General features: G+C 35.0%; 1 protein-coding gene across 5 annotated transcripts in view; it reads right to left on the bottom strand.

Moving 5' to 3' along the window:
* Positions 1–1,838: 1,838 nt before the first annotated feature.
* LOC111514388 (very long chain fatty acid elongase AAEL008004) overlaps positions 1,839–26,012 on the bottom strand; it is a 201,237-nt gene continuing 177,063 nt past the window's right edge. For all 5 annotated transcript variants that reach the window (XM_074172314.1, XM_074172312.1, XM_074172313.1 and 2 more), the window contains 4 exons: positions 12,002–12,058; positions 10,315–10,420; positions 9,677–9,813; positions 1,839–5,300 (listed from right to left, as the gene is read on the bottom strand). In XM_074172314.1, coding sequence (XP_074028415.1) covers positions 4,947–5,300; positions 9,677–9,813; positions 10,315–10,420; positions 12,002–12,058 — 654 coding nt within the window. In that variant the 3' untranslated portion in view covers positions 1,839–4,946. The remainder of the gene's footprint in view (positions 5,301–9,676; positions 9,814–10,314; positions 10,421–12,001; positions 12,059–26,012) is intronic.

Raw genomic sequence — 26,012 nt, 5'->3', positions numbered from 1 at the left:
CCGTGAAGATAGAAAAAATAATAGTAAAAAACAATAAGCACAATATTATCCAAGTGTTGTTTCCTTTCATTTGTATTGAATATTCCTATACATGGTGGATATGGTGAAAGACCAAGGACTCTAGTCCAAAGTAGAATAATTCCCATTACTATTTTTATAACTACCAAAATTTATTTTTGTTTGTGCATACCCCATCGGGCATAAGCATTCAGCCAATCTTTGGATAGGTAAGTAAGGAAAGTAATATATTATAGTAGTAACTAATCCCTCGGTTTTCATTTTTTCGAAAGTGGGGAAATTTTGCTGGTGGGGTTGGGAAAATTTGGATTCCCCCCCTGGTTTTTCTTTTCGCTACGGCCCTGGTGCTAATGCTCGTGAACTTTCACGAGATGATTGGTCGGCTGCGATCAAAGTGTCAAATGTGAGATAAGATTTTTTCACCATCTTCTGCAGCTCTTCATCATTCGTCTCTTTTTCACAAATGTGTAAAGTATGGTCTTTGAAAGAGTTTTTTCTGCTATTTGGACTTGGTCCGTGTACAGCCTAACCCAACTTACATTTACTGGCTACAGGAAGATTTTCTGGGGCGGTTTTTATCTGTCTCGCAAGTATCAGATGTATGTTATCTTATCCAATACATACATAGTCCGATGACAGACGTTGTTTCAGACCTGCACTTTCTTGCTTGGACGTATGTTTCTCTATATCGTGATCATATCGGGGTCACCAAATGTTGTTTTCTTGATATTATCAAAGTCGAAAATGCCCAATAAATCCTAGTTTTAGTCGGGATACACTTTTATTGACTTTTTCTTTGACAAATTATCAGTAACTATCCAAAACATTTTGTTTTATTACCTGCAGGGTCATATTATCAAAAAATTGAAGGAAAACTAAAAAAATTATGAACACATCAATATAACACATGCGTAAAAAAATATTTGAGGGTCAGAGGAAGCGGGTCATCCCAACCAGTTCCGAAGCGTTCCGTTCAGTATCCACTGAATCCAGATAATCGCCAACATAGAACTTTTGAATTATTGAAATTGTTAGGTCTTCAGAAGTTGTAAGTATGGTTGCATTGAAATTCTTGACATATTTTGCTCCAAATCTCATCATAAAAAATCTTTGCAAATTTCGATCTGCTCGAATTTTCACTAGATAAAACATTTCTGCTCTGACACCACAAAAAGTGAATTTCCATAGTATTGAACTAGTGAATGCGATACGTTTGGTCCTGATAAGATTATCATTCACACTCAATCTATTTAGTTTAGCAGCTTCATATTAGTCTGAGTTTTCCAATAGTCTGTGCTATTTTATTATTTCTTATAAACGGATCAAAGTGGGAAAACTCTGCAGTGAGTACAGGAAAATCACACAATCCCAATGGTGACTGAATGAAGAATGTTAGCCAAAATACTCTCAAAACATGAGATATATCGAAAATTGAATTTAATGAGCTCAGTTTGAGATATTTTTTTACCATTAGTTTCACAACTTTCAGTTCATTTTCATTTCAAGTCACAATAATTTACTCTTCACAAGTTAGCATTCTCATTCTTTTATATGTTATATTTATTGTGTACCCTTTCATATTTTCTTTATATCATTTCCTTTTCTTCATCAACTAACTGAAACAGTAATTTTGAGACTTCATTCATATATTTACGCTTAGATTTTCGAATCTAGATTCAAAAATCTTCTTTTGATATTCAATATAGTATTAGCAGTGTTAATTTCGCTTAATCAGCCCTGATCAATTCATTTTTTCTGTATTCATCAGTTTTGAAAAGACTCCTGCCTGAACATTTGTTTGAGGACATAGTCAAAACAAATTTCAACATAGCTCTTTTATTCATATATAAAAATACATATAGACACAACAACCATTGATTTTATTATATTTTTCAATGTAAAATTTATACATATTTAAAAATATTCAACAATTGAGATATAACAGTAAAATTGTAAAATTTGATAATTATAAACGGGAAAATTATAAAATACCTAATTATTTTCATCGAAATGAACTAGTATTTAACCCTCATTTTGAATATTTTACCTTCATTCGGATTTATTGTTTCAAATTAGCATTTTCAAAGTAATGTGATATTTGTCAGGTTAACTTCACAAAAACTTTATAATAGTATAATAATCTCATAGGGTCTCAAGACCATTTTTGATAAACCTAGAAGTATGTAGCTATTAGGGATCGTTTATGACAATTCCACTGTTTTTTTTTCATTATATTTAAGCAAAATGGATCCTGATCTTACAATCAGTTATGATTATTTGGCACGTAACGTGAGAGAGTAAGAACTTCATTATTCATTTATGTACGATCAATTCTATTAATTCTGAAATATTTTCATTTACCTTTTCAAATTATGATAAGTATAAGTGCTTGTTATTTTCTTTACGCCCAGTTATGTGATGGAACACATCACTTCAAATTGTCGAAGATTTTTGAGGAATATTAAAACTTCGAAATCATGCAATGCAGAAATGAAATGTTGGGACAAACAATGGATTTGTAGGAGTTTTACTGAATAGTATCACAAAATACCTCTGACTAGAAGAACTTGAAAAAATCACTGAACATTTTTTTAGGGATGACACCCTTCCTCATCAGTGACGATAATCTAATACAGGGTGATATAAAATAAAATGGGTTTCTGGTTATTCAGTTGTTTCAATATGAACAATAACCCTAAAAATTGTGCGAGGTAGATATTAACGAGGTCATATCTTTCAACTGGTTCCTAGTGTGTATGAAGATATTATAACGAAAGTACTCACAAAAATCATTCATTCGTTCTTATAATAAAAGTGCTTTGTGAAACCGCACATTTCCAAACCACAGTGTTTGATTACTGAATGCAATCATGCTATATAGACATTGATCTGAATGAAATAAAATACAAAATAGATATTTGAGGAAAGAAATAGTACATTTGGTTCCAATTTCTCAACTTTTCATTTTTTGTTTTATTTATATTCTGCACTGGATAACAAATATCTTAATGTTGTATGTTTTGTTTCATTTACATACTGAATTTTTAAAGAAAATGCAATTACCCTGTTCGTATTCAGTAAGGACCCACGCTGGCAGTCATCTCTACAATCCACTGCATGATGTTAGCGTGTTAGTCATGTTATTGAAAACAAATTGTTCACATGGTATCAGGAATGTAAAATTATATTCACATTCTTCTATAGGATGAAATCCGATTGCCCTCATATTACTTATCTGTTATTTTATTGGATATGTTCTCTCAATAAATCATGAAGAAGAGTAAATTATTTTATTTTCGATCTGAAATTATGTTCAAGAATCATTTACTTACTGACTATTATTTGATGGAAAATGCATATTTTTACTAGTGGTGTTGAATGGGTAAAAACAGGCAACACAAGCACATTCTTATCATTTTTGTTCATTTACAATATGTAATATAGAAACAAATGACATATTGACAATTTCCTAACAATCAAAACAATTATGTTGAGATTTAGATAATAATAATTAATGAAATGACATGAACTGACAACTGAAATGACATGTGAAGGTTAGTCATCTGACTTCAGTCAGATGGGAAATAAACAGAACTTAAGAATCTGTTTGTTTGACAATAACACTTCATCCAATCTACTGTTGGTATAAAATTGAAATTGTTTTAATACAGTTCAAACATTTCACATAAGTTTATAGAAAATATCTGAAGTTTTCCTGTAATGTTGTGTTACAGACTTGAAATATTTGACAATAACATTGCTATTACTGATTAACAAGTGGATACATATGTATTATTTTTCATGATTTGTTTTTATGAAGAAACTTTTGTTAGGTTTGAAAAATAGGGCTTGCTACAGGCAAATTTATGCACTCAGAGATTAGCAGATATCCAGAAACAAATAAGATTCAGAAATGGTCATTGAATAACGAACACAATTTGAAAAAATCGAAGAAAACTGTGAAATACAGTGAAATACAGCTTGATCTTTTTATAATGTGTCCATAGTAAGAAGAGCCAGCATCGAAAAATTTAAAACCGCAAGAGATACAAAGACTGTTACATCAGATAAAAGTTTTCCCTATTTAAAACTTCTGTAAATGACCCCTTTGAAATTTACTGATTTATGATTATTCATCAGTGAAGTTGTCGACAAAAAAAATTAACTTTCTGTGAGTTATAGGTGGGACAAGTAAAAATTTTGGAAAATAAAAACATCAACCCAAATGGGGAAATAATTTGCCATGAGTATTCATATGTCTTCAATTCATTCAGGAACTGATTACGACTGAGATCTTTCCTAATAAAACATCTTGCAAAAAAATTAGACAAGAAAATAGAAAAAAATGCAATTTCCGGAAATAGGATCTCTATATGCAGAGGTGATTAACTTCTATATGGAAATGATTTTTTTATTTCAACAGGGTCCATTATTTGGTAATAACCAACAAATTAGTTTGTTTTGTACGGTGGCAAATGTATGATAAAATGTACCAGAATGAATGACTTCGAACCCTATTATAAAACAGGGGATTGATCTCAAGTTTACTTTTCCACAAATTCATACAGTATGACAAAATGAATGACTCTTTTCTGTAAAAGGAATTTTTTTCTATTTTTCTGTCCCATTGATATCTAATTTTATAAAAGCCACACCCATTTGAGTTATTGTTTTTACTTTTACAGTTGACATGAACATTCGCCTCTATGTCGAAATGTAAATATTTTTACAAATTATCTATAACAATATTAGTGGTTGAGACTTCCACCCTCTTCCACTTTATATATATATATATATATATATATATATATATATATATATATATATAAAATATATGTTTGTATTTTCAGTGACCTTCTACTGATACAATTGAATTAAGTAAATGGTCCTTGCGGAATTTTCTAAAAACTATATAACAACTGAAATCACTAGGATTTTATCCTTCGATGTAGGTCTGATACATCGTTCATGTAGTATTCGCTGACACTGGTGATTCTTCCAGTTCCATTCGATGTTTGGTGATTGTTTTCAGTATTTTTGTTTCTTACATATCCGTTTTGTTTGGATATACCATTACTAACACCATTTTGAATGAGAACGTTTTGAGATATACTCGAGGCGGATTTTGCATTCCTTCTCAGGTAAGCTTGATTGTAGAATTCTTTGAAGAGAAAAAAGAACATAACAGCATGCATACCAATCCACCATACAAAAGCACGGGGGTAGTTGCAATCAGTGAAAAGCAACTGGAAGGCGTGAATCATAATGGCAACAAATTGAACCTATAAAACAAAAGTATTTCAGTCGAGTATAACTTATTGGGGTTTTCACTGGATCATATTTGGGGACGAGTGACAGTTTAAGAAAAAAATCATCTGATATTGAGGGGGTGTTTTATTATGACAGGGGTATATCGAGAGACATCATTTCATCATCAAAATTTTCCACTAAGTTGTAGTGACAATTCAGTTTTCAATATACTTATCATTTGCTTAGTAACACTTTTCAATAGTTCATATCCGGGGACAAGTGACAGTGTACTGGGCCCCAAAATTCAAGTTTGAATAAATGACAGTGTAAGGACTTTTCCTACAACTGCTTTATATAAAAACATGTAAATTCTTTATTGTCAAACAGTCATCCAAATCGAACACTGTAATCGAACACTCGAAAATTGAGTAGTCGAATTCTCGAAATGTGCGTTGGCTAACCTGAACTTCCGGGTCGCCACCTGAGGAGAAATTCAGAGAAGGAGTTCTTTCTGATGCCAACTGTGGAGTAAGTAACATCGAATCCATTCACTGAGGGCTAGGCCTGCAAACACGTGGTCTCCGTTCTGCAAACCACGTGGTCCCTCAAATTCTTCTTGCTATTTTGCTGTAGGGTTTGGTAGTGGTGTTGTGTTAATAAATATTATCGTTGAACACGTGTAAATAATAATTTTCACCGTCTCGACATTGGTGACCCCGACGTGATTATTTCTTTTGTGAGTGACGGTGACACAAGTAAATTTTACGCGTCGTTTCCAAATATTGACTATAACAGCTATAAAAGTAAGTACCCTGTGAATTTCACGCGTCGTTGTATACATAAACAATACAGTTTTCAAACTGTCTGAACAAGTCCTAGTAATTAGTCGCTACAATGCCAAACAGTAGCCCCGAATCCGCGAGTGTGGCGTCTGCGCGTCTCAGATTACCTGCGTTTACTGTCAATGACCCGGAGCTATGGTTCCAACGGGTCGAGTGGATTCTAGAAGACACCGGCGTCAAAACCAGCTCCGAAAAGTTCCGCGAGCTCGCAAAGTCGTTCGACGACCGAGAGGCCGGCGAGGTTCGCGACCTAATTCTCAACCCGCCAGCGGATAGGCCCTACGAACAGCTTAAAGACACACTGCTTCGACGCCTGGTGAAGTCACAAGCACAGAAGACGCGTCAACAACTGGAACGCGAGGACATCGGCGATAGGACGCCATCACAATTTCTGCGGCACCTACAGGCCCTTGCAGGCCCCTCAGCAGCCGACGACATCATCCGGACAATGTGGATGGACCGTATTAATCCACTTGTTCGCGCCAGCCTCGCAGTGCAAGTAGCACAACCAGGAGTCAGCCTCGACGACTTGGCGAGGACCGCCGATTCTGTCACGGATGCAATGGGAGCTATCGCGCCCCAACAAAGAGTCTCAGCAGTGTCGAGTACTACCGAATCATGGTTGCGTGAGGAATTTTCGCGGTTATCAGCACAACTTGCCGAACAGCACCGCGAAATCAATGCCCTTCGGGCCGAAAGGAGACAGAGACGCGGCCAACAACAATCGCGTGACCGCTCATGCTCGCGAAATCGCATGCGTTCGCAATCGGTCAGCCGGGTTGATGGTTTATGCTGGTATCACCACCGATTCGGTAGGGACGCATATAAGTGCCGGCAACCATGTGCATTCTCCGCGAGCGCTATGGACACGGGAAATGCACCGGGCAGTCGCTAATGGCGGCAAGTGACAGCTGCCCCACCGCGCGCCGCTTATTTTTAAAAGACAGGGACAGTGCCTTAGATTTCTTAATAGACACAGGTGCCGATTTGTGCGTGTTTCCGCGTAAACTTGTTCGTGGCCGTCGAGTGAAAACCGGGTTCGAGCTATCCGCGGCTAACGGTACAACTATCGCCACGTACGGCCCAATCCCGATGACTCTCAACCTGGGTCTCCATCGCGATTTCATGTGGAACTTTGTGATCGCGGATGTGTCTAAGGCGATTATCGGTGTAGACTTCCTATCCCATTTTGACCTCCTCTTCGATTTGCGCAACGGACGCTTGCTTGATCGCACGACGAGTCTGAGTGTAGTGGGACAGGAATCGAAGTGCGCGACAGTCGCAGGAATCAAGACAATCACTGGCAGCTCGCGATACAATAAGCTGCTTCAGCAGTTTCTGGCAATCACTCGTCCCGATACTGCGTGCAAAATTACGGACAACGTGAAGCACAAAACGGTGCACCATATTTATACGACGCCAGGTCAGCCCGTCGTCGCCAAACCGCGACGCCTTCCCCTGGATCGACTCAACGCCGCCAAGAAGGAGTTCGAGTCCATGCTGCGACTGGGCATCTGCCGCCCTTCTGAGAGTAGCTGGGCTTCTCCTCTCCACATGGTGCCTAAGAAATAGGACGAATGGCGTCCCTGTGGCGACTGTCGTGCTCTCAACGCCCGCACGATACCGGATCGCTACCCAGTGCGACACATCGAAGACTTCGCCCAGACGCTGCGCGGAAAAAAAGTTTTCTCCACTATCGACCTGGTCCGCGCCTATCACCAGACCCCGGAAGCTCCAGAGGATATCCCGAAAACGGACATCACTACGCCATTCGGGATGTTCGAGTTCCCAGCAATGAGCTTCGGTCTCCGCAACGCAGCACAGACCTTCCAGCGATTCATCGATGAGAAACTACGTGGACTGGACTTCGTTTACGCATACATTGACGACCTCCTTGTTGCATCCGAGAACGATAAAGAACACGAGAAACATCTCCGGCTGCTGTTCCAACGTCTACAGGAGTCCGGCATCGTAATCAACACATCCAAATGCTGTTTCGGAGAGCCAGAAGTCAAGTTTCTTGAATAACTTGGTCTGCGACGCGGCATTTATATATATATATATATATATATATATATATATATATATATATATATATATATATATATATATATAAATCAAAAATGAAAAATTCGTGGATACAGCACTCCAAACAGGGGGGCAAACCGCGGACACGTGTTTCTGGCTTTTGGCCTCATCAGCGCGGTGCAGCCAAGTGTGAAGATGGGCAACACTTGTTTGCCGAAAGCAGGAAACAACACAAACGCACCGAGTCAACAACAGGAGCCAACCGCACATTTGTGGTTCCAGTGGAGTGCTGTATCCACGAATTTTTCATTTTTGATTTATATCATGCACACTCGATAAAATCTCTAATTGTATATATATATATATATATATATATATATATATATATATATATATATATATATATATATATATTCATCGTTTCGACGTTTCGGCTCCTGTTTTGGAGCCATTTTCAAGAATCACTTAGATTTGTACTTGCATGACTCGAGGACGAGGTCGTAATTTCCCTTGTCCCCAAGTCTCGTTACTTGCTCTATGTTTACTGTGTTCCCCTCCACAGTGCGAACTTAGAGCGCTTTACCTCATATGTGAATTTTGCATTGCCATTATTTGTAAAACAAATTCTTGCCCAAAACTGCCGGTATTCTTTCTGATATGGTTAGTGGCAATAGTTCTTATTCATTTATATTATTTATTATTTGATTGTCGTTATTTCATTGAAAAACAATGTTGAAGGTTTCTAACATCTCTGAATACTCAATTTTGTTCCCAATATTGAAACTATTTGATTTGTATTTGTGAAAAAAATTATATGTATTCAGTGACATACTCCTAGTGAAATTGTCTGATAGTTCTATTAACATTTTATAGTTCAGACAATAAAAATTACTTGTTTGGATCACTGAAAATTGCTATATGTTATTTTACGGTATCGATAGGTTTCAAAATTAACTCTATTATAATTTTCAAAGCAAATGACGCAACTTCATCCAACTGATCATCTGCAAGCAGAGGAAAGTTTAGTATGTATAATGTATTGATATCTGTCTGTTCAATCCGTTAATCAGCTGTCGCTCCCATACGAACGACAACTCTCAAAAGTTGAGAACTTGTGCGAGCTAAGGACTAACGAGGTCTTACCTTTTAACGTGTGATACCTAACACGGTTGCAGAATCATTCCAGCTTCAACCAGATAAATTCTCTCGAGAAAAATATCTGGTCCAGGCGGGAATCGAACCCACGATCTTCCGATCGTGAGTCGGGCGCTCTACCAACGCGGCCAATTCCACAACATATACAACCACCATCATAAATGTGGCAGAATGTTTCTATACTAGAATTTTTAGAGAGGTTTTTGTTTTCATATACAGTTAATAACATCAGAAAACCTCCAATTCCAGTTACATTTCTTCGAGAGGGTTCTGACTGAATGGTTTCTTTGGAAATTGAAACTGTTAGATTTGCAAAAATTCACTGATTATCAATACAAATCAATTTGACAGTTCACATTCCAAATCATACATTTCTGTCTTACCATTTGTAATGCAGTGAGGTATCTTTTCCACCAGAGATATTTCTGCATATGAGGTCCCATGGCGCTCAACATATAATAAGTGTACATTATTATATGAACGAAACTATTGATGAATCCAAAGAATGTGCTGTGACCACCTATAAAAGTTAATAATTATTCAGTAAAAGGAAAGTTAATGAAAATTTCAACGCCACGATAAATAATAATAATCATTGCCTTTTATCCGCACATGATTTGTATTTGACAACCACACACGTGCTCTGGAGTATTTGAAATGAAATTATAAACGAGCGTATATTGAAAATCAACTTATACCTAATCGTGTTGTCGGTGATATTTCGAACTTGAAAAACCGTGGTAGTCAGTCATAAATGTTGGAAGACTATTTTCCAAAAAAAAACATTTCTTGAAAACTCGTTCCTTGTTGTGCTACATTAGATAGAAAATAAATGATGGTTGACGAATTGTGAATTTTGTACTTCATATTTGATAGAAGAACATAATATAACATAAGAAAAAAAGGAATGGTTGACTGAAAAGTAATTCCTCCAAGCTTTATATCATTGCAAAATATACAAAGGATTTTTCCAACGGGAGTTGAGTGGGACAACTTTTTATGAAAAAAAAATCAAACCTACCTGGAGTATACTTGACACCAAACCATACGGACATTGGCATGACCCCATGGTGGATCACATGTAAGGTTGATATCTGATCATTCTTCTTCCTCAATAAGAAAAATATCTGAAATTATACAATTTTCAGTAAAATGAAGTTCTTGAATTGTTTCATTTCATGTTTTTGACTCTCTACTTCTTTATCTTTAAACACAAAATGTGGAACACATTTTTTCATTGATTGCTTCCTTCCTAACAAATAAAGGAAACAATCAGTTTAGAAAAATTAACTCTATACAAATATGTGAAAATCATGCAGAGAAATAACTTTCAGACACAAACTGGAAAAGAAGCCTTCTCCAAACAGCTACTTCCATACAGACATTGGATAATACGAAATAAAAATACTTTCACAACGAATAATTTGAATTATACGCTAGAAGAGTCAATAAGGCAAGTGTCAAGTCAAAACATCGGATGTCCACCAGTGAAAATGTCAGTGTCCCATGCAAATGGAATTTAATCTCTTTCATTTACTATATTGTTTATCTAGTTGTGTAGTGATATCTGACTCAATTCAATAGCGAATATTTGGAATACAAACTGAATAGAGAAAAGTGATTTTTGTATAAATCAGTATTCATATGAAAGTGTTTCGAAAGTATTTTTGTTTCGTGTAATTCATGTTTATATACTTTTCTTCCAGTTTGTGACTGAAAGTTACTTCTTTGCATGATCTACACATCTATGTGAAGACTTACTCTTTTTAAATTGATTGCTTCCTTCTTTTCTTTGGAAGATTCCCACTTTTTTTGTATAGAGATGGAGGACTAGAAAACCAAAACATTTTTTCCCAAAAAGTATCCTCTCCTTGAAACATACCCTTTTCAATTTGAACAAGTTTTACATTTTATCTTTCATTACCATATTTTACCCATTCTCAAGAATTGAGTAAGTACATTTTTTCAGTAGTGTTACACATTTTTCGAAGAAATTGATGCAAAACAACTTTGTATCTTACATCGATTCATTACCACATCGAAACTTTACTGAAAATTTTTCAAGAATACACGATAGCCCTGAAGTATTTTTCTATTGGAAAAATGTGAATATCCAACTGATGCCAACTAACGTTGGATTTGATTCTGATTCGAGTAAAACTTTTTTTCGGTTAATCTTAAATTCATCTTGAAAAGTCATCACTAGAATCAGAACTGAAAATGTAATTAATAAAAATAGTTTTTCGTGAGTTTGGACTCTCTTTCAACTTCTCCAAATACAATTTATATCCATGATAATAACTGGAAAATGTTCACAAACATTTTTCATTTCTAGACGCGGTTCACTACCGAGAAAGCTACGGTGTTTGTGAATTATTATCATTGTTAAATTATTATAAGGGACAGTGTTAATAATTTTTATCAAGTAACGGGTCAGTCCATTTATACAATGAATATGGAGATATTTAAAACATCCTGGATTACTTACGATTACCGACCTCATAATGAGTCATATGAATTTCTGAAATTTTTTGTTGTTCACTTTGAGCAAAAAAAAAATTATAGAATTATCACCGAAATATTCTTTGTTTTGAACTTAACCAATTTATGTGAAGAACTTTCTGGAAACTACAAAAGTATAATTCAATAATTATATTTTGGAATCGAAAGTATTAATAATCTTGAACAAATAAAAGATAATAACTTACTGTGTCCAGGAATTCCGTGAATTTAGAAAAAAAATACCACCAAGATGCATGCACCATCTGAAATTGGAATATATAATGAGAAATTATTAGGTGAACCCACCTTAACTTCGGTTGACGAATACTGAATATAATGATTTTGCCAAATAATTCTCATTTCATGTCACAACAATTTTATTCTTCACAAAATACATATTCATTACTTTGGTACCTTTAGTGTAGTAATGAATATTACTGGAGTTTTTGCCAAACCGTTATTTTAACTCCTCGACACGTGTTTCGATCACCAAGTGATCATCTCCAAGAGGAGATCATGCTTATAAAGCTATCCTTATTTATATCATAGATACCTGTTCTAGGTACCTGCGTCTTAAATTAATTTTACAATGTGTCCTTGTGTAATGGTTAGGTGAATCTAATAATTAAAATATTATAAGCTGTATAAAATTAATTTCACAGTATTGCCTTATCTACTAGTCTTAAATCAATTTTACAATGTGTCCTTATATATAATAGTCAGGTGAATCTAATGAATAAAATATCATTTTAACGAGGTATATAGTATTCTATTAGGTATACCTAATAGAATACTAGGCCGATTCTACCAAACGTTTCAGTCTTGCCGTTGAGGCCATCAAATCCTTTTCTCTGGTCGCAGAGCGACAAACCGTGAGCACGGTTAGCTTTCTCAGGAGACGTCTTGATTGAGAATTCGAAATGTCTCAAAAGACTCTCCGTGAGACAGTAATTCTTGTCTAAACCGTATTATGGAATTTGAAACTCCAGAGACAATTTGATGAAAACGTAGTAAATCAATTATTGGACTTAGGACTGGAAAATCAACAATCAACTACGAATATGGAAATTCAACAATTAGAATTGGAACTGGAAAATCCACAATTGGACTTCTAAAGACAGCAACGAGAATTAGATTTGCAGAAACAGTAAAACAAGTTGGATTTAAAACGACAACTACGATTAGAAATGGAAATTCTACGAAAAGAATGCCAAGAGACGTCTCAGCATTTATATCACACACTACTCAGAGAAAAAGTCAAACCTAAGTCGTATTTTGAACCAAAAATGCTACTTGCAGAATTATTGGATTTAAAAACGTAAATGTCAATGCCAAGATCGGACACATGACGGCGAAACCCCGCCCGAACAATTGTACGGAATAATCGACAAATTTTTGCCCTCAGCTGTAACAGGTATACCTTCGAACACGACAATTTTGTCTGAAAGACAATCGCTAAGAAATAACGCGAAAAAAGTGTTGTCTAACTATGTACAACCGTCATGTACAAATAGAGACTGCAGAATTAACGAGGCCGATATAAAACCCGACAGAGTCGGAACAACCGTGAATTGTAATATAGAACTGGAGAGATGAAAACCCCATATTTTATCGACAATGGATAGGTTAATAAATAACGATGAGATTGGAACCTTTGGTGTGAAAGTTGAATAACTTTTTTCGAGATCAATTGCCCTAACACCAAACTGATATTTTTGCACTCGACGCGCGTTTCGCCAACAAAGTTGGCATCTTCAGGAGAAGAAAATTAATAGTTTGTCCAACTTCAGGCGTCGCGATGCCCCCAAACCTCTAGAGCTTCTTGAGAAAAAGACGCACAGGCGCGGCACTTGTCTGGAATGTGACCAAAACTGGCGCCCTAGTGGATATTGAACTAGAGGGTGATGGTGAGCTGCGGGGTTACCATGAATTCTGTGAAGACTTGGGGATGACTTCATGGCGGGCCAGTATCCAATTCAGACCAATGAAGTGAACAACAAGAATCCAGAGATAGTTGATCCAATTATCAAACCTACCGCTGTACTCAGACCAAGAGAGGGTCCCGAAATCCCGTGGGCTCAGGTCTGGGAAGGCAGGAGGCCTTTACAGCGTGAAGGGAAGGTACTTGGCAAGAACGGAGTTGCGAAACACGCGTCTGCCTACAACCCCGACCCTTATATAGGATAGATGGTTCACGCTTTGCGCTGCGACGATGGCTTACGCGTCGGTGTGATGATCGCTAGAGATCTGTTGCGTAGTCGGTTGAAAAACTAATTATTGAGAATGAGGCGCATGGAATATTGCTGGTTTAAAAAAGAGTATGGGGGAAGAGGCGCGCGATGGGCGAGAAAATATGAAATGAAAAACATAAATATATTTTTTTGAAAATACATAGACGAAGAAAAAAAACATGGTTTTACGTTCCATCGTGCGATCCCAATGAGAAAACGTATACAGGGTGGAGAATCGTTTAGTTGAAAAATTGTATAGTAACGGGAAGCAGCGTTTAAACGTGAGCTCTCGATGCGGAACGTATACAGGGTACAGTTAAAAACAATGCAGCGATGCAATGCAATAATTTGAATATACAAAGGATGCTGAAATAGAAAAAAGATAAAAACAGTGTTTCAAAATACGTCTCGTCCGTCTGACCGATTAATTTCGTTTCTTCGTTTATCGTTTCCGTGTCTGAAGGTCATAGGAGACTGACTTAGTTATTATTGAAGATACAAGGGCGTGCGCGTACTCTAACCTCATAATTTATGCTGAGAACACCGAAATGAAAACCATAGATGTGCAGCATGCATTATGTTCATTTTGGTCTACAAGCTCATAATTTTCACTAGAGAACACGAAAATGGGAAATATAGGTGTGTAGCATACATTTGTCAACGAAAAAAGAAGCGCCGCTCTCCCCCTTATCATTTTTCAAATGACTTTCGACGAGTATAGACAGCTTGTAGAAGATTTCGGTAGACGGGTGCGACCACTCTCCAAAGATGATTAAATCTTATTAGTCCAATAAAATGAGGATTTAAATTACCATGCAAAAGGCAAGCCTGCATTTTTCAATATAAGTTGATTTTAGCATACATTCAAAGGATTTATTGTTAAAAAATGTTGAATTTCATTTAGGGGATAGAAAATGAATGAAAACTACCCCAAAAATCCTTTTTTTAAATATCTCGAAAGCATAAAAATATATCAAAAAAAGGTCGAAACAAAAAATGTAGGCAATAAAATTTTCTATAAAATCGTTTCTGATCACTTTTGACGTATTTGCAATAGAAACCGAGATATTTGCAATAATCAATTAATACTTATAGTTCAGACGGGCTGCAGTAGAGCGGCTATATCTCTCCAGCACTACGAAATAGATTAAGTGTTGTCGGTGTTTCCCAGGTGCACATATGAATGAATGCGAGTTATATTTATTTTCATTTCCGAAAGTGTTTGCATCCATTTCATTAGAGTGTTTTTTTTTGCATTTTATTGAAGAACCTGTGAAAAGTGAAAATGGAACGTGAATTGTGCTCAATTTGTGAATTGCCTCTTGAAAGTGATAGTGACACAATTGCAACTGTGAAAAAAATGGTTTAAATACATTAATAGACAAAAGTAAAGTGAAAAATGACCTGAAATATAAAGTGTGGAAAGGCAAGGAGTCATGTCGATTTCATGATGGTTTGTATATACTGTATATTATTTTATGTTTTACTCTACGATAACAGAACGTAACAGTAAAATGTTTTTATGGCAAGAAATTATTTATAAGAATATAATGAATTATTCATCTTATTCATTGTTATGTAAAAAAATTGAATAATTTATTATTCACATGTGTCACAAAAATATTATCGAAAATAAATTTGTATTCTTTAATCTGTGAAATGTATACAGTGATGATGATTTACTTATTGCCAATACCGCGATATACTTGAAGAATAACCATGGAAATTCAGTTGCAGTTGTTGGCAACAACGTCGATTTATTGGTTTTATTGATTGGTCTCACTACAACAGACGATAACATTTTATTCATAAACTAACTAGTTCGAAAAATCTACCAACAAATTATACTCCACTTCTGATAATAGTAATTTCAAACAATTCATATTATTTGCACACGCTTTCGCAGGTTGTGACACAACCAGCGCCCTATTTGAGAAAGGTAAGAAAAATATGTCAGAAAATCAACAGAAGCAGAAATGGCTGATTATTAATGATATTTTGAAAAACGCTGAATCTCATAAGGATTCTGAAGAAGAATGGGTCCTTGATTATAACGATTTTTAGTACTAAATATTCTTCTTCACCTAAAAAATATTAAAAAGCAAAATTGAGGCATTTGGTTAAGAATTATTGAAATTTTTGGCTTTCTGCTACTCCATCTTGATACAAAAAAAATGTGGGGAATCTTCCAAAAAAAAGAACGAAGGAAGAAATCAATTTCAAAAAATTAACTCTATACAAAAACGAGTAGATCCAAAAAATATAATTCCCTGTAATTTAATTATTGACATTTTTCGTTCTTTTTGTGTAAAAAAATTTTTCCGTATTTTTTGTACACAAAAATCATGTGTTCGAAGATTATTGACAATGTTTCATGATGATGATGCTTGATGATGGGTTTCCATATGTTGCGTATCTCTACGCTAGTTTGCCTGAATACGTTGTTGGACAACATGTATGCGGCTTCCTTGAATTTTCTCCTAAACCAATGTTCCTCTCTGTGTATGATCTCAGTTTGGGACCACTCGATGTTGTGTTGATGGGTCCAAACATGGCCTGCTATTCCTGATTTGCTGGTTTCCCCTCGCTGTGTGTGTTTCTTGTGCTTAGCAATGCGAACATTCAATGGCCTCTTAGTTTCAGCAAAATAGGATTTTCCGCACTTACAGGGTATCCGGTAAATGCAATTCTTGGAATTGCAGTCCGCGTTTGGTGGCCTGGTTTTCGTGAGGCTGCTACGGATAGTGTTACCTGATCTGAAGCAGACTCTGATGTTGTACTTGGAACCAATCCTTCTGATCCTCTCCGATAATACTCTGATGTAGGGAAGTGCAAGCACTGGTTGTGACGGCTTCTCTTCCTTGCGAGGCTCCTGCTGTCTTTTAGCCAAAGTCTTTTCTACCATCGCTTTGGAGTAGCCATTCCGTTGAAGATCATTTTTGATGATGTCTAGTTCCTTCTCGAGACCTTCCTTCGTATTGAAGAGCCCGAAAGCATGGTCTAATAGTCTTGATGATTCCTCTTTTAGTCGATTGATGGTGGTTGGATTCGTGGTTCAGATATTGACCCGTGTGAGTGGGATTTCGGTATACAGATGTTTCCCACTTAGTGTCGGTCCTCTTCACCAAAACATCTAAGAATGGCAATTCGTTGTGGATTTCCTTCTCCATTGTGAAATTGATGGAAGGTCTCACGCTGTTGATGTATTTCAAAAAGGCGTCAAGTCAGTATTCTCATGGTTCCATATAATAAAAGTGTCGTCAACATATCTTAACCAGACTCGAGGATTCTTGTGGGCTTCTTCAAATGCCAGAGTTTCAAACCACTTCATATATATGTTGGCTATGACTGGTGAAAGTGGCGATCCCATTGGCAGCCCCTCATCTTGTGTAAAGAATTCGTTCTTCAGTTGGAAATAACAGTTTCGTGCACATCATCCTAGCAATTCCATAATTACTTCTATAGGTAGATTCGTTCTCCCTTTCAGGTTCCCGTCTGTCTTCGGATAGCTTTCTCTGTATGATTTGTAGTGCTTCTCCGACCGGAACGTTGGTGTAAAGACTTTCCACGTCGAAACAGATTAGTTGATCTTCCTGTGTGACTTCAATTGACTCTAGTAGTTCGACAAAATGCCTTGAATTCTTCACAAAAGAGGATGTTTCTCCTTGTAATAGTTTTATTATGGGAAGTAAAAATCTAGACTGTCCCACTCACACGGGACAGTATCTGAACCACGAATCCAACTACCATCAATCGACTAAAAGGGGAATCATCAAGACTCTATTAGACCGTGCTTTCGGGCTCTGTAATATGAAGGAAGGTCTCGAGAAGGAACTAGACATCATCAAAAATGATCTTCAACGGAATGGCTACTCCAAAGCGATGATAGAAAAGACTTTGGCTAAAAGACAGCAGGAGCCTCGCAAGGAAGAGAAGCCGTCACAACCAGTGCTTGCACTTCCCTTCATCAGAGTATTATCGGAGAGGATCAGAAGGATTGGTTCCAAGTACAACATCAGAGTCTGCTTCAGATCCGGTAACACTATCCGTAGCAGCCTCACGAAAACCAGGCCACCAAACGCGGACTGCAATTCCAAGAATTGCATTTACCGGATACCCTGTAAGTGCGGAAAATCCTATTTTGCTGAAACTAAGAGGCCATTGAATGTTCGCATTGCCGAGCACAAGAAACACACACAGCGAGGGGAAACCAGCAAATCAGGAATAGCAGAACATATTTGGGCCCATCAACCCAACATCGAGTGGTTCCAAGCTGAGATCATACACAGAGAGGAACATTGGTTCAGGAGAAAATTCAAGGAAGCCGCGTAAATGTTGTCCAACAACGTATTCACCCAAGCTAGCGTAGAGATACGCAACATATGGAAACCCATCATCAAGCGAACCTGTGAAGCGAAAAAAATGGAAAGCGGAGATAAATGAAAGTACTCGAACGACCCATAAATAGTCATCTCTCCGAGGAATCAGTCCAGTCATCGCCCGAAGACGATTATAGATACTAACAATCGAAACGTCGTGAACTAACTTGGTTTGGAATCTCCTAACTTTTTATTTTCATTTTCATTTTAATTTATTTATTTTTATTTTTTTATTTTCCGCTCAATTGTTCTATTTTCACTTGTATTTCATTTCACTATTATTTCATTTCAGGTTCTTTGCCTAATATAATTGTTATTTTCAACTATTCATTTTTAATTCTTCCTTTTTTTCAGTTGTTTCAGGGATTTCAAATCATTTTATATATTAGACAATGGAAGTCCGAACTAGTGAAATTCAAAAACCATGTGTCACAAGAAGGAACAAATTGTTGTTTTTGTTTTTTTTGGTAGCATTTAAAAAATATAAATTGTAAAAATTAATTTTTCAAAACAAATTGTTTATTGAATAAATATGAATAAAAAACACAGTTTTTATTCAGAATATAAAAAAAAAATAGAAATTATGATTAAAAAAAATCATTCCTCAATATTCATATTTAGTAGCAAACAAAATTGTGAATCAACAAATGCGTTTTTAAGCAATACATTTTTTTGAGAAATGATTTTGTTTTTAAAAATCATAATATTCATTAGTGATAAAAATCCCCTCTGAAAAATTTCAAATATCTCATAAACAATACAATTGTTTATAACAATTTTTCAAACAAATAGAGCTAAAAGTTGCGTAAAACCATTTTTATGTAACTCTCAATAATAAGAATATAAACAAATTCGAATATGAAGAAAACTTTTTCATTGCTTCAATTGAATTTTGCACTTTTTACTGTCTTTAATTATTAATAACACAGTGAAAAATCAAAGTTTTTATATTTTTTTGACGGGAATCTTTTTTAAAAGCTTTCAAGAGAAGTTTCAAGAAGTAAAAAAATTGAGGTTTTTAATTTAAAAATTATCGAGGTTTTCATGTAAATTCAAAACTTTTAAAAATTAGTTAATTAACCAAAGTATATCTAATAAAATAATCACGAGAAAAATTTTTTCCGTAGATTTTCGTTCATTCAAGTGTCTAGAAGGTATGTGATAATGAGTTGCAATAATTTTTATTGTTCAAAGGACCATATCGGTCAGCGCGTACGGAACGCGCATTGCCTGCTTTTAGAGCTATTTTCGCTTCTTAATTGAAATTATAAATGTTGGTGATAGAGTTGGGAAGGTTGTTTATTCAGTAATTTTTTTCCACTTCAAAGGTCTTTTTTCTAATTTTGGATATCTTTTATATTTTCAGAGATATTTGCAAAAAACCAAACCCCGCTTTTTTTTACTAAATTTTTACTTTTGCAATTTTTTGAGCCTCTCTGGAAATTCTCCAAAAAGTTACTAGGAGTCATTCTGAATCGAATGAGCATTTGATCATAATTTTCGGTGCCCTTGGACAGAAGTTCCAAAAAAAAATCTTGTAACCCAAACCCACCAAAAAGCTGGACTGCCCCGCGAAAATCGGGAAGTGTGAAGTGTGGTCACTATCCCAAACACCCAACTACAATGATTTATTTCACAATCTATAACATCGACCTATTTCGTTACGCTTGCTCGGTGAATGTCTCATAATACCTGTTGCCAGACAGAATTAGCCGCTCTACTGCAGCCCGTCTGAACTATAAGTATTAATTGATTATTGCAAATATCTCGGTTTCTATTGCAAATACGTCAAAAGTGATCAGAAACGATTTTATAGAAAATTTTATTGCCTACATTTTTTGTTTCGACCTTTTTTTCATATATTTTTATGCTTTCGAGATATATTCAAAAAAGGGATTTTCGGGGTAGTTTTTATTCATTTTCTATCCCCTAAATGAAATTCAACATTTTTTAACTATAAATCCTTTGAATGTATGCTAAAATCAACTTATATTGAAAAATGCAGGCTTGCCTTTTGCATGGTAATTTAAATCCTCATTTTATTGGACTAGGTATATGGAAACAAAGAAAACGTTGTTATAAAATTCAGCAGTTAAAGCGTTTGGGGTTTGGCCTGAAACAATAACATATCTATTACGACGATTATTGAACATAATCGGTGGATATATGAAAAACAAACACGTTTTCAATGTGAGCAACTCTGAAGAGAATATGAAAAGTCAAATTAACAATGTTTGTGCAATGGCTTGTGTGATATTTGCATGTGTACACATTTTTGTTGCGAAAATTATATTGAAAAATATATATTAGGAGAAAATTTGAATCTACATGAAATATAAAATTTGATGAGAATATGGGCTTTTGTTTCAATGAAATTTTTTATATAATGAAAATTTAGTTATTCATTTTTCTTATAAGGAAAGAAACTTTCACATATATTCAGTAGGCATACTTAAAGACTGGCTGTAAATCAAATTGAAGAGTAAAGTAAATCAAAGAACAATTTGTTCGGGCCAGTCTCGACTTACCTATACTGTAGGTGAACGGACTGACAGCTATCAGAAAATATCCTACTGATACCACGAATGATTATATCCGACAGCTGTCAGTGCAGGAATCTTCACAGAAATATTTTCCGCATATGCTGTTGGCGATACAACTGTTGGAATCGATTTTCAATTATAGTAACGTACACACTTGCAGACCGGTATCGGGCGATTTGGCCTCTCGTCAGTGCAATATAGTGGCCATCATCAACTTGAAGTTAATGATTATCCATAATTGAGAATCGAATTCCTTTCAGAGTATCATTTCTATAACCAAGCTGAAACCAACGATAATAAACAAATTTGTCATGGCTCCATCTGGTAAACAAGGTGATAACCAACTGCATATCCAAAATTCGCATAATTCCTCGTACAAGGAAAGAAACCATCACATATATTCAGTGGGAATTAATGAAGACTGGCTGTAAATCAAATTAACTAAAAGAACAATTTGTTAAGGCCAGTCTTGACTTACCTACACTGTAGGTTAATGGACTGACACCTATCAGAACAATACCATTCTCTTGGTTAATACTACGAAGGGTATTAACCAATGAAAATAACGGAATTACATTCACACTATGCAACTAACAATGAAGCAAAAAATTTTAATTGACGTAACTAATAACTAATTATTGAAATGTTTCGATTCAGTGCAACAATTAATTCTAACTCATATTCTAGTAGCCTCTACTAATTCACTACGTATTTCGATACATGTGTCGTAGCGCTTACGAATGTTTCTGCGCGGCATTAGCTGGGTAGGTTGTTTGTTTTTCCGTTGAGTATCTGCCACACGTACCTACAAAGTCGTAGGTCTGCATGAGAGGAAAGGGGCAACCCGGAACATATATATATATATATATATATATATATATATATATATATATATATATATATATATATATATATATATATACAGGGTCCTGCAACAGTGGCGCGGTGTTCCATATCTCTATATAGGAAGCAGATAGGAATCTAATTTTCTATAATATTACCTTATTGCTCGAGCTCGACAAAATAAAAATATTGGCGGTCACACAGGGTGTTCGATTTTTTCTGGGCGGATCCCAACTGTGTCTTTTTAAATGGCAACCTATATTTTTTATCGCTTTTTCGGTTTCTTCATAGAAAATAAAATAAACTTTATGTATATCTGCACTTCGAAAATATTGATGGTTTTCGAGATATCTAGCATGACAGGTTTTTTTTTTCAATATTCGTCACTCAGAATATTTGAAATTATAAAGTGGTGCCAAGTCCAGTTGAAATTTTTTTTTGGTCGAATATTCTACATTGGTAACTCTCTCAAACGATATATCTGAAATCGACCTGTGATATACAGGGTATGAAAAACCGCTTGCCAAATATTGTAAATGAAAATTTGCAAAATCTTCCTTATATTAAATGAAACACCCTGTATATTATTGATCCATAAGAAGCGCCAACGAAACCTCTACAAATTTCATTGAGTATTCCCTATGGCTAAGTTCAATAGTTTTTCTTAAATGAGCATTTCTTTCGAAAAATGGTCATTTTTTCAAAGCGAAATCCATTTGACGACTGATAAAAATATACGAAAGATATCTTGTTTCAATTTTGTACATTAGAAGGTGTCCAAACAAATATTTTTTAACGAAATAAATGTATGTACCTATCACTTTTTGCTAAATGGAAAATTATGTTTTCATTGGATGCAGAATTTCACTCATAAATCGTGCAATATCAAACCAAACAAGTTAAAAGAAAGAAACATTATAAATAACTATTTTTTTCATGTTATTATATTCATTCAGAGCTTGAGTTCTAGATATTCAAATTTGTCAACTGGCAAATTACAAAACTACAAAAGGGAGAGTTTAATTAAGGTTGATAATGAAACTTTTATAAAATATGTTCAACATGTCTTCCATTTTCTTGAATGCAGAGCTGAAGTCTATGTTTGAAAGACTGTTCTACCCTGCGCAAGACAGCTGGTGTAATGCTGCGAAAAGCATTCGTTATTCTAAGTCGCATATTTTCGGGAGAAGTTGGTGGCTCAACGTAAACCATATTTTTTATGTATCCCCATAAGAAAAAATCTAGTTTCGTCAAATCTGGTGATCTAGCGGGCCACCGTACAGGCCCATTCCGTCCTATCCATTTATTGGGAAATACTTCATTTAGATGATCTCTCACTTCTGCCGAATAGTGAGCAGGTGCACCATCATGTTGTAACCACATTCTATTGCGGAGGTCAAGAGGAATATCATCTAACAAACCTGGTAAATCATTTCGTAAGAAATTGAGATACATTGCACCATTCATATGTCCCTCAAAAAAGTATGGACCAATTACATATTCTCCAATGATGCCTCCCCAGACATTTATCGACCACCTATGTTGATAATCCACCTGTCTCAATAAGTGAGGATTTTCTGTCGCATAATAATGGTAATTATGTCGATTTACAAATCCATTTTTATGGAATGTCGATTCATCCGACCATAAAATATTATTGAAAAAATATTCGTTTCGACGAATTTTGTTCATGGCCCAATTGCAAAATCTCACTCTTTTCTCGAAATCAGCATACAGTAGTTCTTGATGTAACTGAACGTGGTATGGATGCAAGCGATGTTTCTTCAATACTCGTTGCACTGATCTCTCACTTATATCCACTATTTCCCCAATTTGTCGTTGACTCCTACTAGGATCTTCTTCAACAGCAAGAAGAACTTGCAATTCATTATCTTCATTAGTAGCTGGCTTGATGCGCTCATGTTTGGAATAATTAATAGATCCAGTTTCAACGAATCGTCCCAAGACCTTTCGGAATGATCTTTCATCTGGATGCCTTCTATCTGGATACCGTTGAGAATAAATTCTACTTGCCAATAAACAATTCCTGTCTGATTCACCTAATATGAAAATCATATCAATCAAATCACTTTTTGATAACAACATTCTGATGAAATTATACCGACAGTTCAACTTCACGATTGACTAAAAATTTCAATATTCATTTGCAGCCAAATATTTTGTTCTGTCATTTGCCAGACTACTTGATTTCCAATAAATATTTCATTCGCTGAAAGGTTGTTTCAGACCGAAAGAATATGGCACAAATTCCGAGATTTTTGAAATTATTATAACTATTCAAGAACGTCCATTTTGTGGTGTAATTCACAACTTGTTTATCTAGCAACAGGTAATTTTAGGAATGGGCGATATTTTAAGGAAAGGGTATTTTTTGTATATTCTTATCAGTCGTCAAATGGATTTCGCTTTGAAAAAATGACCATTTTTCGAAAGAAATGCTCATTTAAGAAAAACTATTGAACTTAGCCATAGGGAATACTTAATGAAATTTGTAGAGGTTTCGTTGGCGCTTCTTATGGTTCAATAATATACAGGGTGTTCCATTTAATATAAGGAAGATTTTGCAAATTTTCATTTACAATATTTGGCAAGCGGTTTTTCATACCCTGTATATCACAGGTCGATTTCAGATATATCGTTTGAGAGAGTTACCAATGTAGAATATTCGACCAAAAAAAAATTTCAACTGGACTTGGCACCACTTTATAATTTCAAATATTCTGAGTGACGAATATTGGAAAAAAAAACCTGTCATGCTAGATATCTCGAAAACCGTCAATATTTTCGAAGTGCAGATATACATAAAGTTTATTTTATTTTCTATGAAGAAACCGAAAAAGCGATAAAAAATATAGGTTGCCATTTAAAAAGACACAGTTGGGATCCGCCCAGAAAAAATCGAACACCCTGTGTGACCGCCAATATTTTTATTTTGTCGAGCTCGAGCAATAAGGTAATATTATAGAAAATTAGATTCCTATCTGCTTCCTATATAGAAATATGGAACACCGCGCCACTGTTGCAGGACCCTGTATATATATATATATATATATATATATATATATATATATATATCGGTTTAATTTGTGAGGTTGCAGTCAATAGCTGGGCTGTTACAAAAAAAACTCTTTGTTATATGTCAAGCTTTCGGTATATTTCACACCTTCGTCAGGACAACTACAATAATAAGATTATATATCTTGTAAAAAATATATATAAATATGGAGAACTTACTAACGTGAGAATAAAATATAAAATGGTTCAAAAACAGATAGAAAAACATTATATAATGACAGTTGATGAAAATTTTGGCTGACAATGTCAAGTCGGAAAATTCTGAATGATACTCGAATTACTAGATCTTTTATTTTCTTTATCATATTTCAGTAGGTACGTGTGAATTTTACTAAGACTATCAATATCGGTTCGTTTATTCATTGAATGTTTTTCGTTATTAAAATGTATCATTTCCAAAAATATTCTTTTAGTTGTATTGGTTTCTCTATCTAAAATATTTGGATTTTCAAAATTCATTTTATGATCCTCCGAATTAACATGTTCTGTTAATGCACAAGAATTAACATTTCGTCTACAGTCGCTCTTATGGGAAGTGATGCGACTACTTAGAGGTCTAGATGTTTGTCCTATATATGTTTTAGAACAATCCATACAAGAAATTTTGTATACTAAATTGGATTTTTGTTTATTTGAAATTGGAGCTTTTAGTTTACTGTATAATTTAGATATAGAAGTGACATTTGTTTTAGATATTTTGAGGTTATTATTTCGGAATACATTAATTAATTTTGGTGTCAATTCTTGAATATATGGGAGTGATTTATATATGAATGAAGGTATAACGTTGTTATGTTCAACTTCTTCATTATTATTTTGAAAGTTTGTTCTTTCACTAAATAAAATTCTGTTTACTAAAGATTTAGGATAAGAATTTTGGATCAGAATTTTACTGAAATTAGACAAACTTTGGTTTCGTTAATCAGGATGGGTAATTTTGATGATTTTGTTTTTTAATGATTTTATTAAATTGATTTTCATTTTATTTGGATGATAGGAATGGTAATTAATAAATCTATTACTTGATGTTGGTTTTCTGAATCACTGAATGGTATATAAAAATCATCGAAGTACAAATTATCCTTAGAATAGTTCACGGAATAGCCCCTTAAATGTTTGCCGAAT

This window comes from Leptinotarsa decemlineata, unplaced genomic scaffold, assembly GCF_025532065.1.
Source record: "Leptinotarsa decemlineata unplaced genomic scaffold, Ldec_3_MD MMD2_tig00000090_RagTag_RagTag, whole genome shotgun sequence".
NCBI lineage: Eukaryota > Metazoa > Arthropoda > Insecta > Coleoptera > Chrysomelidae > Leptinotarsa > Leptinotarsa decemlineata.
Note: the sequence above shows the minus strand (reverse complement) of the source record. Positions and strands in the feature narration are given on the sequence as shown.